This window comes from Curcuma longa, chromosome 1 (genome assembly GCF_044706935.1).
Source record: "Curcuma longa cultivar G26 ecotype Majalengka, Jawa Barat chromosome 1, ITB_CL_G26_1.1, whole genome shotgun sequence".
NCBI lineage: Eukaryota > Viridiplantae > Streptophyta > Magnoliopsida > Zingiberales > Zingiberaceae > Curcuma > Curcuma longa.
The window spans coordinates 18,469,575-18,486,084 of NC_133861.1; the positions used below are offsets into that span (position 1 = coordinate 18,469,575).

The window sequence follows — 16,510 nt, forward strand, 5'->3', positions numbered from 1 at the left end:
GATGAATGTTTGGACAGCCATTCTTTTCTTCTGCAAAAAGATGGAATGCACCGTAATTCGACGATCGGTCCCACGATCATGAGGAGGTAAATCGAGAAACTGTATAGGAGGGTATCACTTGTCCTTTCGTTGCCTAACCAAACTATGTCTCGAGGAAGTGATAGCCCTTGAAAATGGATCATGCAGAAACGAATATTATCACATTCGTTGCCTAACAATCTAGAAGTGCCGGGTTTTATATCGGTTGACATGTTGGTTAATATGCATTTATATTTCATTCCATTTAAAATATTTGGTTAATTCAAATGGACATGGTAAATTCAAACTTAATAATTTTGTATTGCTTAAATGTTTGGTTAACCTAGATATATAAGTACAATTAATTACACATTATAGAAATGATTTTGTAATAAGTGATTATGTTGTAGAAAAATATATTTATGACAACATTTCTTAATAAAAAGCATTAAAAAAATTTGGAAAATTTTCATGGCAAAAATTTAAACGTCAAACATTTTTCCTGGAGCAAGTTGAGGCACGCAACGTGATCCGGTTGACGGCCGCGCGGTGGTTGTGAAGCCTCACTTTGTTTTGTCCAGTTGCAGAATCCGTCCAAACCCACCCATGACCCAATCACTTCATTTCCTCTCGCTCGCGCCTTCCATACGGATCTCCACTACCGCTGTCAGACGCTTGTCTTGCCTTTACTCCTGTGTCTGGCGGCCATCGGGGCGATTAGGCCCTGAAGATCTCCGGGTGTTTCGCTCTCTCCTGTGGTCTCCGTCTCCATTTTATTATTATTTTTTAAAATTTCTAATTTGGGGGTCGTGAAATTTGTGAAAATTCTACTTTTGTTATACATGTTACGATTCCGCATTGAAACAGATTGCTGACAGATTTGCCTCGTGCCTGGCTTTATACAGGTTATGGTTTTAGGGAAGGAGTGTGGTTTGAGGTTCAATTTGGTATATATATATATATATTCTTTTTCATTCTAACAGGAGCTAGGTATAGGGGGTTTGGATTCGGGGGATCTGTGAACTATATATCAAGGGTTTTCTATCCTATCCTTGCGACGATAGTAGCAAATCTGGTAAAGAAGACAACATGAACCAACTTCCGACCATACCATTTTAGCAGATATCTCTATATGTTTGCTCATTTAGTAGTCCTAGTAGTTTCTGGAGTGGTTGACAAATACTGATACTCTGATCATATCATGAACCTATCAGACAATAATTATTTTGATCTCTGTTGTGGGTATTTGAATTGGCTGTGTAGAAATTAGCAAAACATTGAGATGGAAGTCATTCCTGTGAAAAATATTTTGGTGGCGAATTAACTACGAACGTTATGATCTTTGTTTAAAAACGGAAACTGCGTGAGAAATACTGGAGTTATATTCAGAATACATCAATAAAAGACAGCACCAAGAAAAGATATGATTTATTGCCTTTTATCTCTTTTTTTATCATCATGTTACATAACTTTCATGTTGTATTTGTCAGAACGATAACTGCAGAAGTTGAATCATGCTTACTAAGTTCAGTTTTGACTTGGGTGCAGGGGTCTTTTAGCGAACTTGTTCTTCAATGGCAGCTGTTCTTGCTTCCTGTAGCTGTTATCAACGACAATTAGAACCTATAAATCAAGGACGATGCTTCGAAGATCTCAGTTTTTCAGGATCAATTTCCAATTTGAAAATTTCAAAGTTCACAACAGCAATAAATGGATCCTCAGCAACAAAGAAACTTCCACGGGTCATAGCAAATGTGCAACAGGAACAAGCTGATGAGTTTGGAACTAATGGAAGGGTAACTAAAATGGTCTCCAACACCAACAGAAGGGAAACTAAAATGGTTTCAACTAAGGATTTGGTGACACATAAGGATTCTTCTCGTCAAAAATCATTGTCAATGCATAATTCAAATGTGATGGTTAATGGTGTTAGTTTGATTAAGAGGAAAAGTACGGCAACTATTAGTAAAACTGAAAAGAAAGAACCGAAAGTGATCCCTGATACAGATGAGTTAAAAGTTTTACCTTCAGATGAGGGTTTTAGCTGGGCCAAGCAAAACTACAACTCTTTGCAAAGGACTATTGACATCTGGTCCTTTGTGTTTTCCTTCCGATTGCGGGTTCTCTTTGACAATGAAAAATGGGCATACTATAAGGGTTTTACAGAGGAAAAGCAGGTAAGTTCCTTCTAACTTGAGCCAATGTTAATTTTATAATCCAACTGCAGTTACTTTGATAAACCTTTCTTTGCAAAGACCATATCAGTTTCTTGTTTGCTTCTGGTTCTTATTCACAAGTCATCATAGAAAAATTTCTTATATTCCGTAAAACAAAACTTAATCCGTGCATGTCTACATTCTACATTCTATTAGTTGTTTAAAAAATAACTATCACTCCACTCTAAAAGCCAATTTAGTCAATTGTACAAGTCTCCCTCCGCCCGGTATCTTTTCCTCGTCAAGGATAAGGCAATAGTTGTCTGCTCTGAATTTTCTTATTGATTGAATTTCTCTGTTGAAAATTCTAAATTCTGTATATGTGTATTCATTCAAGTTAAACTTAATTTGATTGTACAGAAACTAAGAAGGAAAAAGACTGCTTCATGGTTGAGAGAACAAGTTCTTCAACTTGGTCCAACTTTTATAAAACTAGGACAGTTATCTTCAACAAGATCTGATTTATTCCCAAGAGAGTTCGTAGATGAACTTGCTAAGTTACAGGTATTGAGTTTAATTAGTTTCTTAGTTTTTGGTGAAACCCTTCTAGATGTTTGTGGCTGCCAACTTTCCTTTTTTATACTTTGTAAAATCACATGAAATATTGGTCATATTACCGCATATACGTTACTGTAAGAGTTGTTGCATATCTTTTTGCACTTATACATGAAAGTTCTACACATTTTATTATTCGTTTGTAATTTTTAGCAAGTTTAGCTTTTGTTCCCTTGATTTATTACTAGCTTCAGTTTTTTTTAATCTTTCTTCTTTGGCATGTAGCCAATGTCCAAATCCTTTTCGGAAAGATTGTGGAGCAGAAATTTTTTATTTTATATCTCAGTTCTTGTGAGTTTCAAGAGAAATGGAATTTTTTTCTTTTGTTGTGCAGTCTTATCTTGTCAGAAAGGCTAAAATTCTTTACACAGCTTTATTCTTCTAGGTCTGACCTTGAATGTTGATTTCTTTTCACACAGGATAGAGTACCTGCATTTTCACCTGAAAAAGCAAAAGCATTTGTGCAGAGTGAGTTGGGTTGCCCGATCGAAGTATTATTTAAGGAATTTGAAGACCGCCCAATTGCTGCTGCTAGTCTTGGTCAGGTGTTTGTTATATTTTGGTTGCTTTTTTATGTCGAATTCTATTATTTGGGTCTTATTAATGGTTTGTAACTCATAAAAACTCTTGAGTAGCTGTTCAAAGATTCAGTATATGGATCTTGTTTTTCTTTTTCTTATTTGCTTACATATTCCAAAATGTCTACTTACATTATGCTTTGTTTTTTCTCACTTCATATAAACTCAAATTCTTCAGAGAAATAATTGGCAGAGGCTTTGTATTTCTGCTTAATTAACACTGTTCATTTTTTTTCATATTTATTCATATTTTTGTCGATTCTTATCTCTTCATGATTTTATTGGCACCAACCTTAAACCTTTATATTTGAAGTTATTGACATCGCCATCTAAGTTTCATTTGTTAGCTTTGTTCCCTGTTTATTGAGGATGCTGAAATTGACATTCTATGTTTTTGTGTATCCAATCTCACGGCTCAGGCTTACTCTATGTGGGTTGTTGTTTTTTGGTGGTTATTTAGAAAGTGCATACTGAGGATCCTCATATCTCTTATTCACTTTAATCATCTAGGTGCATCGAGCTATCCTTCATAGTGGTGAGCAAGTTGTTGTGAAAATTCAGAGGCCAGGGCTAAAGAAACTTTTCGACATTGATCTAAGTATGCTGCCTGTTTTATGATAGCCATAATTAATGCAAGATCATACTATCTTATGCAAGATATCTTTCTGATGCCAACCTTCTTGTTTTAGTTACATTTGTAGTAGATCCTATTTTCATTTGTTTCTTGCTGTAGGCAACTGAAGTTTTGCAGTTATTGTTCCAGTGCTTCAGTTGTTTTGCATATTTCTTTACATCCATGCAAAACTGTTATTGTTATGGATCTTTATGAAGCCTAAAGGAAATAACTTACCCTCTTCAGTCGTTTCTCAAAGGGACGGTTCTTTATATCATTTTGAAACAATAAATGTTTGTTGTGTTCATTGATTCATCATGGTTCACATTGAGTTTCTTGAAAACCACTAGCATGATATTTATTATAATTATTTGGTTGATGTATCAGTTTGATGAAACCAAAACAGTTATATTGTAGCGATCCTTTATTTTCATATTACAAGCCTAAGTGGCTGCATTTCAACAAGATAAGGATGAAAGTGTGTGTCACATTTGTTATTATTCTCACAATAAAAAATTTCACATTACCTGATCTTAAAGCAGCTAAATAGCACCTTGGCTTCAGTAAATTAAGACAATCATTTTTTAAAGATGTTTCTTGCTTCACATGTGAAGGAATAAAGTCTTAAGCTAAGTGCATTGCCTATGACTTGAAGTATGCGAACCATGATAGCTAATTTTATTTATACTTTTCCATAATATCAGCTAAGTGCATTGCCTATGACTTGAAGTATGTGAAGCATGATAGCTAATTTTGTTTATTCTTTTCCATAATATCACTTTAATGTCAAGGAAATTTGATCTGAACTTGATCCTTCATCCTTTTTATAGGGACATCATTTTTATGCTAGGATAAATGTGCACAATGTTGTTGATCTTCTATGGATGCAGTTGAGTTTGAAAATGTCATATGAATGATGAAAAGCTATGATTTCTTGTCAGGAAACTTGAAGCTGGTTGCTGAATATTTTCAAAGAAGTGAGACGTTTGGAGGTCCTACAAGGGATTGGATTGGTATATATGATGAATGTGCAAAGTAAGCAATTAAATTAGGAAAAATTTTCCCTCCATTGGCTTCAACCATTTCATAATGATATTTTTGTCATCTGTAAAGGGAAACAATAGTGTTCTCGTCATGCATAAGCCATTTGGAGGACACAAAGACTAACCATTTCCTTTTTGTGATATTTATCCACCTTTTCAGGAAGGAAAGCATTTTTTTTAATTTTTATGACAATAAAAAAGAAGAAAAACCTTTTTCAATCTATTTTCCAATAAACAAGAAGGTGAGAAACTGCAATGTCCTAATCAATTCATCATATGTTCTAGATACCATTGCTACCCAAGCAAACTTGTGCAATTTGACATTCCATCCTAATTGAGGTTTTCTTTTTCTGTATTTTTTTAAAGAGGAATACATTGTAATGGACATATTACAGTGAAGCATAAAATGGGATCAACAGTTTGATACCTTGTTTAATGTGACATTTCAGGCATCTGGTTGATCGTGTTCGTTTATAGGCCTATATGCAACTACTGACATTGAATTGGGCCTAAACATTGTAGCCAAGTGATTTGAGCCTATCAAGTGATCGTTAGATCGAGATCATCCACGATCATGTCATCCTATTGGGTTCAAAACTTGATGATTGGATCAAAATAGCTAAAGGATAACCATGGATAGTGGAGCACTTACTGTACCATCATTCCACTGACAAGGGATTCATTCTAGACTAATACTTAAGTGAGGAAAAGATTTAAAACGTTTTTGGTTCATAGAAAAAGGGGTTCCTTAATTATGTCAGGATGTGAATGAAATAACAAAGGGTCATACAGTGGCTTGATGAGCTTTAAACACTAGATTGGTTGATCACTAAGTTCTTAGTCATGATTATCTTTAGAAGAGTGTCACCTATTTTACATGTTGTGCAGATAAGTCTAGTATATTGTTGAAAAAGGAGAGACTCTCAGGTCAATAGAATTTGGACAATTATAGAAAGAGTTACACTTGTGATGAAAATTGTTCTGATAAACTTTGTTTTTATGGCTTTTATCTTTTCATATGGTTGTTCTTGACTTAACCTATCATTTATTTCTAAATTAATATTGCATATATATATAATATTTTGAAATTCTCAACAATATGGGAAAGTTTTTGTTTTTTGATTTAAGTGACTGAGTTTTTTTTTTCTTTCTAAATTCTTGTATCACTTTGCTTATTGATTCAGTTGGGGCATCCACGACTAGAAATGTGGTATTTTGTCATTAGAAATAACAATCACATATTTGGATTTTTCTATAACCAAATCGTAAAGTAGCCTATATGTCACGTGACACTATATCCTTAATTGTGTCCCCTGGTTTGCCAAACCTCCATGGACTAGTGAAGCTGTGACCTTGGGATGCTTTTGTCCTTTCCAGTTATTTTCTCCTATGCGGTTAAATAGTTCACTTGCTTGTCTTCTAATACCTCGACTAATCTAGGTTTGCAATATTAAACTTCAGGATATTATACCAAGAAATTGACTATATCAATGAAGGAAAGAATGCTGACAGATTTCGTCGGGATTTTAGAAACATAAAGTGGGTCAGAGTACCTGTATGGTTCTTTCACTACTGAACTTTTTACATTTAGGCTTAGAAGTTTTAAATAGATTATTGTTTCATCTGACCTAGAGTACTGTCGAATTTGTAGCTTATCCGTTGGGATTACACCACTATGAAAGTTCTGACCTTGGAGTATGTTCCTGGTATGTTTTTCATTGCATGATGCTTGTAGTGACTGTTATAGATTACTCTTGCATGTTTGAGATTGGCATTGCTATGACAGTATAGCATACAATTTTGCAATCAACTAAGGAGTCTTTGTTGTAAATAGAACATATGACATTCAATGCTACATCTTGAGCAGGCACAAAAATAAATAACTTGGAACAGATAGATGCAAGAGGCCACAGCCGATCCATGATAGCTTCCCGTGCAATAGAATCGTACTTGATTCAGGTAAAAGGGCTTATTGAATTTTTCAGATATTATTATTGTGCAGTTTTATAAATTGATTGCCTTTGGTAACTAAAACTAACCTTATTTGTCATTTGAGGTCGCGATGCTAAATACAGTTCTTCTGTTATTTTTTTGAGTTATTCTTTTGACATACTTGGATTGCCAGATTTCGTTTCAGAATTTGTGTCTCAGTCACTATAAATATAAAGATTATGGATTTAGCGCATAAGTAGGAAGTCCATCTGATTTTAAAACGACAGTTACACATCTTATACTTGCCATAAAATGTTTAGTCATATTATTTTGGCTTCCATTTGAAATCTGTATGGCTTGATATCCAGTTGAACAAAGATACAGTTATTTCTTCTATTAATATGTTACCAATTACCATATTTTTCAAACTCAGATTTTAAAGACGGGGTTCTTTCATGCGGATCCCCATCCAGGCAATCTTGCTATTGACAAGGATGTGTCACTTATCTATTATGACTTTGGAATGATGGGTGAAATAAAATCTTTCACAAGAAAGAGATTACTTGATTTGTTTTATTCAGTCTACGAAAAGGATGCGAACAAGGTATTCCTATCTTTTAGGCAATGATTCCATGTTCTTTTGATCAAAACTGATCTCAATTTTTGTACATGAGCCATCATATGGTATTTCTTTCTCTGCTTATCCGTAGTACTGCATGGTTCTCATTTGGGTTTTATCTAGCTACTTACTTTCAGTGTTTATGTGAATCTAATTAGTATAATATTTGCTCTTTCACAGAAAATAGCCTTTTGACATTCATTCTGTAACAAACTTTTTTTTTTGGGCAATGGCTCTGCAATTAACTTGAATTTGCAACTCAGTGTGAGAAACTCTGGCCTCATAGGTAGTTTCTGCTTTGTCTTGTATACCCAGTCTATTGGTAGTTTGCATGATGCTGTGCTCTTCAGGTCATCATTGATAGAAAGACTATGGTTCAGTATTAGGAAGAATGTTGCAGATGGATGTGCTTGATCCAGAAGTGGCTAAACAATCATTAGAACCATATCACTAGGGCTTTGGTATTCCAATGCGATAATGACTTGAGGAAGCACAAAAAAAGCCAGTAAGCCTATGTAGCAATGATCTGAGAAGGTATGGAGATCCAGCTACATAAAAGTGAAAGTGACCCCAGTTAGCAATCTTGCATGAAAATGATCCAACAAAGAATGAAATCCTAAGTATACATACCCACCCAGTAATAACACGAGGAATCTCAAAGACATTGGTAGGCTGGGGCTCACATTGGTAACCACCACTAGAGTGAGGGATGATGAGCTCCATTCAGGCTTACTCCCAAGCATGACACAGAAGATATCAGAAATCCTAACAAGGGTAAATGGTCACACAACATCCAAAGTTTTCATCTTTGATTGCAGCACTAGAGGGCTAGTTCTGACCTTGGATGTCTCAAATTCAAGTGTCTTCATTCCTTAGCCATTGCTTTCTATAGAGGGCCCTTGAACCTTTTCAAACTCAAGAAGATAAAAATATGTGAGCGGAAACTGAGCACTCTGACCCTTTTCTTGAACATCACTGGCTTCAATATAACCCTCGGGTGCTGCCAATTCCAAGCAGAAGTATTTGATAGGATGACACCACTCTCCAAACTTTGGGTGCTTCTTCAACTTTAGCTCTGTCCTTGGATGTCATCAACTCCAACTCCATTCGTCTCAGACTTTGATCTCTCCAGCCTTAGTTCTAACCTTGGACATCATTGACCCCAAGCCTCTCCTACTTTAGGTGCCTTCATCTCTAGCTTGAACCTTAGTGTCATTGACTAAGAGTCTCCAACTTTGGGCATCTTGACCAATGTTTTAAATGTTGTTTTAATGCTGAATATCACTGACTGGCAAAAACAGTTTCATTTTGGCGTCTATTGACTCAAAGCATCTCCAACTTTTGGCATCTCAACCAAGGTTTAGAATGTCATTCTGATGCCACATATCAATGATCGCCCAAAACAATTTATTTTGGTGCCAATTGGCATATCATGTGTCGGTACATGTTGGTCTCAATCAACACTGATTGATAAAAAGAAGCTCACCTGCCACTGGTAGGGTTCCATGAAGATCTTCTGATCTAAGCTGGATCATGGTCTCAAGGTGCATCTGGAATCTTGGTCTGAACAGGGTGGTACTACTTGTCTTCAACTAAGCTCCAAACTTGGATGCCAAGATTCCAGCAGTCTCTGTCTCCAACTTCAGCCTTGATGATATCGATTCCAAGCATTATCTTTGCAAGACCTATTTGACTCCAACTCTGAACTTGGACGTTATTGATTATAAGCGCCTTTTATGTTAGACATATTCGAACCCAACTTCGACGTTAAACATCATCAATTCTAAGTCTCTTAAACTGTGGGCATCTCAAAGACCATCTCTGATCTTGGATAATATCTGCAGAAACTGAAGGATTGCCACTGAAGACTTCATATGCTTTTTTCTTGTTTTTTTCACAAACATTGCCAAATCCCAGACCAATGCCATTTCAATGAGATATGAAGAAAACCTTTTGTATTTGGATTCTGTAAAATCTTCATGTCACTGTCTCTGTAACTTGTTTTTAGTGGCTAAATTGAATAAGCTTCTAGTATCTGTTCACAGGATTATTCATTTATTTGTGAAAATTATTATGTCATTTGGCATTGTTCTTGGATCTAACAAGAAGTTTTATACAGGTTATGAAATCTCTGATTGATCTTGAAGCACTACAACCAATAGGAGACTTGTCACCAGTTAGTAGAACCTGTTCTTCTCTGTATGGAATTGTATTCTTAATCCACTAACCATTGATATCTTGTATTAATGCTTAACTACTTTATGATGATTTTTAGGTGAGGAGATCAATACAATTTTTCTTGGATAATCTTTTGAGTCAAACACCTGATCAGCAACAGACTTTGGCAGCAATTGGTGAGGTGTGTTCATGCATCAATAAACAGCCTTTTGGAGCAAACACAATAACTAATTGAGCGACACTTTACAAATCTATTTCTGTAGATAATACTCTAATGTGGTTGATTTTGTAGGATTTGTTTGCAATAGCAACTGATCAGCCATTCCGCTTTCCATCCACCTTTACCTTTGTAATAAGAGCATTCTCAACTCTGGAAGGTGCAAAATTTGGATACTACCTATAACTTCTATCATATTCAATAAAGATTTCTTTTCAATCTAAAATTTCTTATCAGTTTGTTTAGCATGAGATAGAAATGCTAGTCATATTCATGATAAGTTTCTGATGTATGTTTGTTTTCTGAAACAATTCCTGCTATGTTACATATTCTAGTGTGTTGATTTATGTGAGTTAAGTTAGAACAAGTTTGGAACTTCAACTGTGGAGAGTGGAAGCAGAATTCAAAAGCAAGTTTATAAGTTAAAACAAGACTAAGGGTGTGTTTCCTACATGGGAAAGAAATTAGAAGGAAACAAGGTGACAGATTTTTCTAATGGCACTTTTTTCTTTGTTTCCTTTTGCAGAAAAAGCTGATAGGCCACTGGAAAAATCGTTTTCCAATTTATTTTTCTGTTTTGCTTCCATCCAATTTGTAATAAAAACTCATTTTCGTGTGCAATGACACTTGAATTCAAACTTTAAAATTAAAAAAATCTTTTCAAATCTATTTTAAATTTAAATATTTTTAAAGTTGTTTGAAATAAATTTTTAAAATTTAAGGTTATCTTTTTTTCTTCCCCTTCATAAACACAATCAAAGTCAAAATATTTTATAATAATTTTCATGTGAGTTTTTTCTTTATCTTTTTCTTTTCTTAGTTCTTTTTTTCTTTTGTAGGAAAAAGGGCCTAATTATTTCCAAGTCTATAAGGAACATTATCCCTTATCATGCTTGGTTAATTTTCGACTCAGTTTGTCTAAGCTTGGTTACCTTATAAGTTTAAACAATACAAAACTTGGTTTGTCTTGGCTCATATATGACGCTACCTGTCATGATTGCTTAACTTTGCCAATCTAATCGACTCGATTGGCCTGCCAAGCCCACCTGACTTGACCTACCTTACAGGCACGACTAACCTCTCTGATTAGGCTATATTTTCTATGTTCTATAGTCTCTCAGCTGATGCACTCTTAACTCTTGTTGATTAAATTGTTCCTAACTATATAATCTATTAGCTGTCTTTATATATTTTATTCCACTTAATGTTCTCTTGCTTTATTAGTGCTACCTGATTACTTGGAGAAAAATAAGTTATTAATTTATCCTCCCCATAAATTCATTCTTAAATTTTTGCTACACTGTTTTTTTAACACTTAACCTATAGTGAATGGTCACTCTTAATTCCTCTTAACCTAGGAAACATGATGGTCAGACTCCTACGCAACCCTTTGTCAATTTTAACCATCAGGGAACAAATATGGGTGCTAGATCCCAGAAACATGAGTGTATTTCATCTATTTTGTTACTTGAGTTGACTTTCTTTGAAGGAACTATGCTTGATGATTGATTTACCTTTTTTACTTAGCATTCTGAATTTCGAAATGAGAAGGGGAGCCTTAGAGCAACAGTAAAATCGCTGTCGCGTGACCTTGTGGTTACGGGGTCTCGTATTGACGGGAGCTTCGTGTACCGGACTGTCTTCTTGTTATTGTGAATCTTTAAATGAGAAAAATGTCTTCTCTACAATTGGCCCTTATCAAATCTACTAACAATCAATACTTCTTATTAGAAGTTGACTTCCTATAATAGCATGAATTGCTGATATCTCATGGTTGTTCTTGTTCAAGATTTCTTTTTATGGCTCCTAACAGTAGTTGCACATTTCATAGTTATTTGAAGTGCATAAATTGTTGCTAATTTTTGATGTGGTTGAGGTTTGGACATGGCATAAAAGTTTCCATGATTTCCTTATCTCTTCAGGTTGTCAATTTCTCATTTTAGAATTTTGGAACATGTTGTAAAACCTTTGTTATTGTGATTTTCATATATCCCTTATGGGCTTTACCTCCTTTTCCATGTTTCTTATCGTCATCTAGCTAGCTATAAACTCTGATGGCACATTTATGCACTAGGTCTTCATACTAGATGTTCTTGCAGGTATTGGGTATACATTGGATCCTGACTTTTCCTTTGTGAAGATTGCTGCTCCATATGCTCAGGTCAAAATGGTTCATGCTTTTTTTAACTCGTCAGAGTCCTGATTTTGGCTGCTAGTTGATGGTTTACTTTGTTTTTCCCACCATTAATACTCACATCGCAAGCTATACATTATTGTCTTCAACACCATTCATGTTTCTCACCTTCTTCATTCAATTTCTTTTGTGAAGTCAGGGCATCTTTCCTCAAAGAAATTTCTCATCCTTTGTTTCATTGGTATCATTTCTTTTAAATGATTTCTCATCTTTATTTTTTCATCATCATCTGTATGAATCCTAAACCAACTCTATTTTGCTTTTGACACCCTTTTATTTTGCTTTCTAATGGTTAACTCCATATCCCTTGGCCATAGCTCACAACTAATAATTTTACTTCTGATGAAACCTTCAGGAGCTACTTGATATACGACAGAAACAGCAGGGCGGAGCAGAACTTGTTCAAGAGATACGTAAACAAGCTAATAATGTATGGGGAATATATCTTATTGGCTTTTCTTCCCATCTCAATCTGTTGGCTTGTTATATACAATTTGTTATTATAAAACGTTGTCTGCACTTGTATGCCTGACCATGCTAATGGCTTTTCCCGAGAATATTTTAGTTTTAGTTTAGCAATTAATGTTTTTTGATACTGCTATGCAGAACTTCTTGTCCATTTTACACTTTTATCACTAGCTTTTAATGGGATCATGTCATGAGCATGATCAGCAATCTTACCTGATAAATTATTACATAAATTCACAAACTTGAGATTATTGCTGCAAGCAACTTCCAATATTATTTTGAAATTTCAAAGTAATTGACTAGATTTTCCTTTTTCTTGATTTCATTTTCACTTCATTAATTGCAGGCTCGGGATTCTACAATCTCAATGCCATACAGGATACAGAGAATAGAAGACATTGTGACCCAACTTGAGTCAGGGGATCTAAAACTCCGAGTTAGAGTGCTTGAGGTATCACTATGCACTACTGCACTCGACAATATTATGCTTTGTTCACATACCATTCCCCTTTTTTCCTCTCGATTGCCACCATGTGTTAATATCCATGTCAAGATTTTAGAACTTAATTGTGATTCATGGATTCTTTATGATTTACTCATTCTCCAGTCAGAAAGAGCTGCAAGAAAAGCCTCAGTGTTGCAGATGGCTACCATTTATACAGCCGCAAGTGGAACCTTACTGAATATTGGAGTCACACTGAGCAGTCTGGGAAACCAACCGATTGCAAATGGATCTTTTATTGGTGCTGGTGAGTGATTAGTCTAACATAAATATTTACAAAGGCGTGAATTTTGAACTTTGTTTGATTGAAGCAATCTATAGTCTTCACGGATGCAAACTCATCTTGCATAGTGAATGTTTATTTAAGTGCGGTCAGTATAGCTGAGTAGTCAGTGATCCCCAGTTTCATTGTGGTTCGGCCACCTCCACTGACATAGTAAGCCAACCAACATATTCACTGATCCAAACCGCCCCATCTTGTGGATTTTTTCTGCAGTTCACAAGACTGGCGATCCACTGGTCACTGTCTGGTAAGCTTGAATCTTTAAAGATGGCAGTAGCTTTAACTCTCCATTTCTTCTGTATTGATATAGGGGCAGCCCTTTATCATCAAACAAAAGATGGCTTGCCCTTATGTACCACTGTTTGCATCCTGGTTTACTCACCACCTCCTTGTCCAGCCAACTTAAGGTTTTTTTTCATTGCAATTTTTGTTTCATGATCACCACCAGATTTCTGAGTGGTAGCAAAATAGTGCTCTATTCGTTTCAGTTTTTGAGTTGTGATATTCGTTCTGCCTATGGCAGTATTGTATATGTTCATAGGATGTCATATCCGCATGGTACCACCTACCATGACATTTAATTCTGGTCTAGCTCCTCAAATGAGATGAGGGACAATTAAACAATCTCTTTATCTTTACTAACATTATTCCCTGCCTTTTTTTTTGGTTTCTTTTGTGCACTCACCAATCAAGATGGTCTGTCAATTTCTTTAAAATTTCTGTAAAATTGGCAATGGACTCACTCCTTACAAACATGCAGGTGTCTTCCTGCTTCTAGTACTCAGATCCATGCAAAGAGTTAAAAAGCTTGATAAATTCGAGAAGATGATCTGACTGCTTGTCTGATAAAGTTACCGGTCTACATTTAGGTCAAATTGCTTTAAATTGATACTGCATCAGGATGCACATTAAGCATCAAATCTACAGGGATGTAAAGAATTTGTTCTTCCTTGAGTAAAAACAAAACAAGTTTAATGAAATTCTTTTATCTACAATCTGTTAAAGATGCTGGATTTCTCGTGGATTTTGAATCCTACACCAGCCGGTATAAATAAGCAAAACTCCCAGAATGCGACCTGTAATGTTTACTAATGGTTGACTAATAAATGTCGACTATAATGATAAATTTGCTATTTTTTTTCAATCTGAAATGACAAATATGCATGGTGACTATAATGATAAATTTGCTATCATCTCAACTTATGATCGCATTATTAAAAAAAAACAACTCGCAGAAATATTTATTTGAACTTGTTTTAAGCTCGCATAATTTATCATACCGAGACCAACAATACCATTATTTTTATGAAAACGAGTTTAAAGATATTAGTAGGCCTAAAAAACAATAAAATTAATATTTTTAGAAAATAAATTTGAATACATTCTATCGATATTTATAATTAAAATCAATTGCAAAAATATCCCTAGGCTTTTAATAGGCATCTATTTTTGTTGATTGAAACTAAAAAATAAATTTTGAAATAAAACCAAACCAATAATCAAGATGCGTTTTAATTATTATTTTTCAAAACAAAAAAAAGAGTTTTAATTAATTAAAAACTCCTCTTCTTGGTTGGCTATTTGTGTCTCCCGCTAATGGCGGCCTATCAACAGCTCTTACGGACTATAAATATGCCCCTCGTTTGACGTAATTTGTTGAACCATCTCCCTTTTTGTTTCTCTCCTTCCCATTTCCTCCTCCTCCTCTTCATTTCCTCCTCTCGATTTCTCGAAAGGAGAATGACTGTAAGTCTCGTTTATATTCAGCACCTTTTGTCGTTTTAATAGTTTCTGGTTTTTTTTGCTGTTCCCTCTCTCTTCTTTTACCTTGCTATTTGGCCGATGGATGATAGATCCAAACCTCTGTTTTTCAGTATTTTTGGTCGATTGCACTAGAAATTAATGATGATATAAGTTTTAGAATTATTCATGTGCTTCTTAATTTGATTTGGACAGGACAAGGGTCGTCCTCTGCCCAAGTTTGGTGAGTGGGATGTCAATGATCCTGCTTCTGCAGAGGGTTTCACTGTGATCTTCAACAAAGCTCGAGATGAGAGGAAAACAAGTGCCAATACCCAGGAACAGAGCAAGTCTAGCAAGGAGGAGATGGCTTTTAAACAAGGACCTTGTACTTCCAAGCCACATTGTGTAAGAATTTACTCGTATAGGTTTCAATATATATCTGATCATTGATTACATTTGCTAGTTTATATTAATCATCTCATTGCGATAGCAGAAGAAATGGTTTTGCTGCATGGCACCGGCAGAACAATGAGGAAGGAATAATTTAAGCCTGTGACGGTATTAGATATGCATGCTGGCTTTATGTTATTTTGAGCAAACAAATTAAATATTGATAGATATATTGCAGCAGAAACCATTTGGCAGTACTCTTCATTTGCAGATTTGCAGAAGCAGCTGAGTGAAGGCTAAATGGCTTGACTGAGAGGCATTTGAAGAAGAAAAGCTGGATTACATGTTGATATTTTTGTGTAGTTTTGTTTTTCATGGTTCAATCCTTTGTTTCTGTTAAACAATTTGCACTCATATGTATGCATACATGTATGAATTAAGGGATGATGTGAATATGTATTAATGTGTCTATTTACTGCTCTTAATTTCCTCTAATCTTTTTCAAGTAGCTAGATTTAGTATTAAATTAGAAAATTCATAGGACTGGAATAATTTATGAAAAATAAAAAACAGGTAAGTATTTATTTATGAAAATATAATTTAACTTTACTAATTTTAAAACTTTGTGCCCATTTAATAATTTCAATGAACAGCTTGATAGATGGAGAAAACCTTGCTTTATATCCTTCCTTACTTGACTAATTGGTCATTTCCTTAATTAAAAAATTAAGATTATTTTAAACCATTTTTATATCAAAAAATTAAGATTAAAATTTTATATTTTTAACAAATAAAAAAGTGCATTTCCATGTGAGAGTGATATTATAAAAAATAAATAAAAATGAGAATTAAGATGGTCATTAAGAATCTTTTGAAAAAAAAAAAAAGGCAGCCCCAGTGCACCATTAAGAATCTTTTCAAATAAAAAAAATATAGTTTTAAATAAAAATTATTATTTTCA

At 34.7% G+C, this 16,510-nt stretch overlaps 1 protein-coding gene across 1 annotated transcript; it reads left to right on the forward strand.

Moving 5' to 3' along the window:
• The first annotated feature begins 657 nt into the window (after positions 1–657).
• On the forward strand, positions 658–14,508 carry LOC141831439 (protein ACTIVITY OF BC1 COMPLEX KINASE 7, chloroplastic-like). Its single transcript, XM_074718795.1, has 18 exons — positions 658–776; positions 1,567–2,195; positions 2,595–2,738; positions 3,209–3,334; positions 3,878–3,965; positions 4,922–5,015; positions 6,485–6,578; positions 6,675–6,729; positions 6,891–6,982; positions 7,389–7,559; positions 9,694–9,750; positions 9,850–9,933; positions 10,045–10,129; positions 12,069–12,130; positions 12,519–12,593; positions 12,978–13,082; positions 13,239–13,380; positions 14,177–14,508. The coding sequence occupies exons 2-18, from the start codon at positions 1,593–1,595 to the stop codon at positions 14,248–14,250; spliced, it is 2,151 nt and encodes a 716-aa protein (XP_074574896.1). The 5' UTR covers positions 658–776; positions 1,567–1,592; the 3' UTR covers positions 14,251–14,508.
• Positions 14,509–16,510: the final 2,002 nt, after the last annotated feature.

What these genes read in the sequence shown, in the direction of transcription:
- LOC141831439 (XM_074718795.1), top strand. Translation starts at nt 1,593, where the DNA reads ATGGCAGCTGTTCTTGCTTCCTGTAGCTGTTATCAACGACAATTAGAA. An exon ending in ATGAACTTGCTAAGTTACAG is followed by an intron (nt 2,739 to 3,208) that starts GTATTGAGTTTA and finishes CTTTTCACACAG; the next exon opens with GATAGAGTACCTGCATTTTC. An exon ending in TAGAATCGTACTTGATTCAG is followed by an intron (nt 6,983 to 7,388) that starts GTAAAAGGGCTT and finishes TTTCAAACTCAG; the next exon opens with ATTTTAAAGACGGGGTTCTT.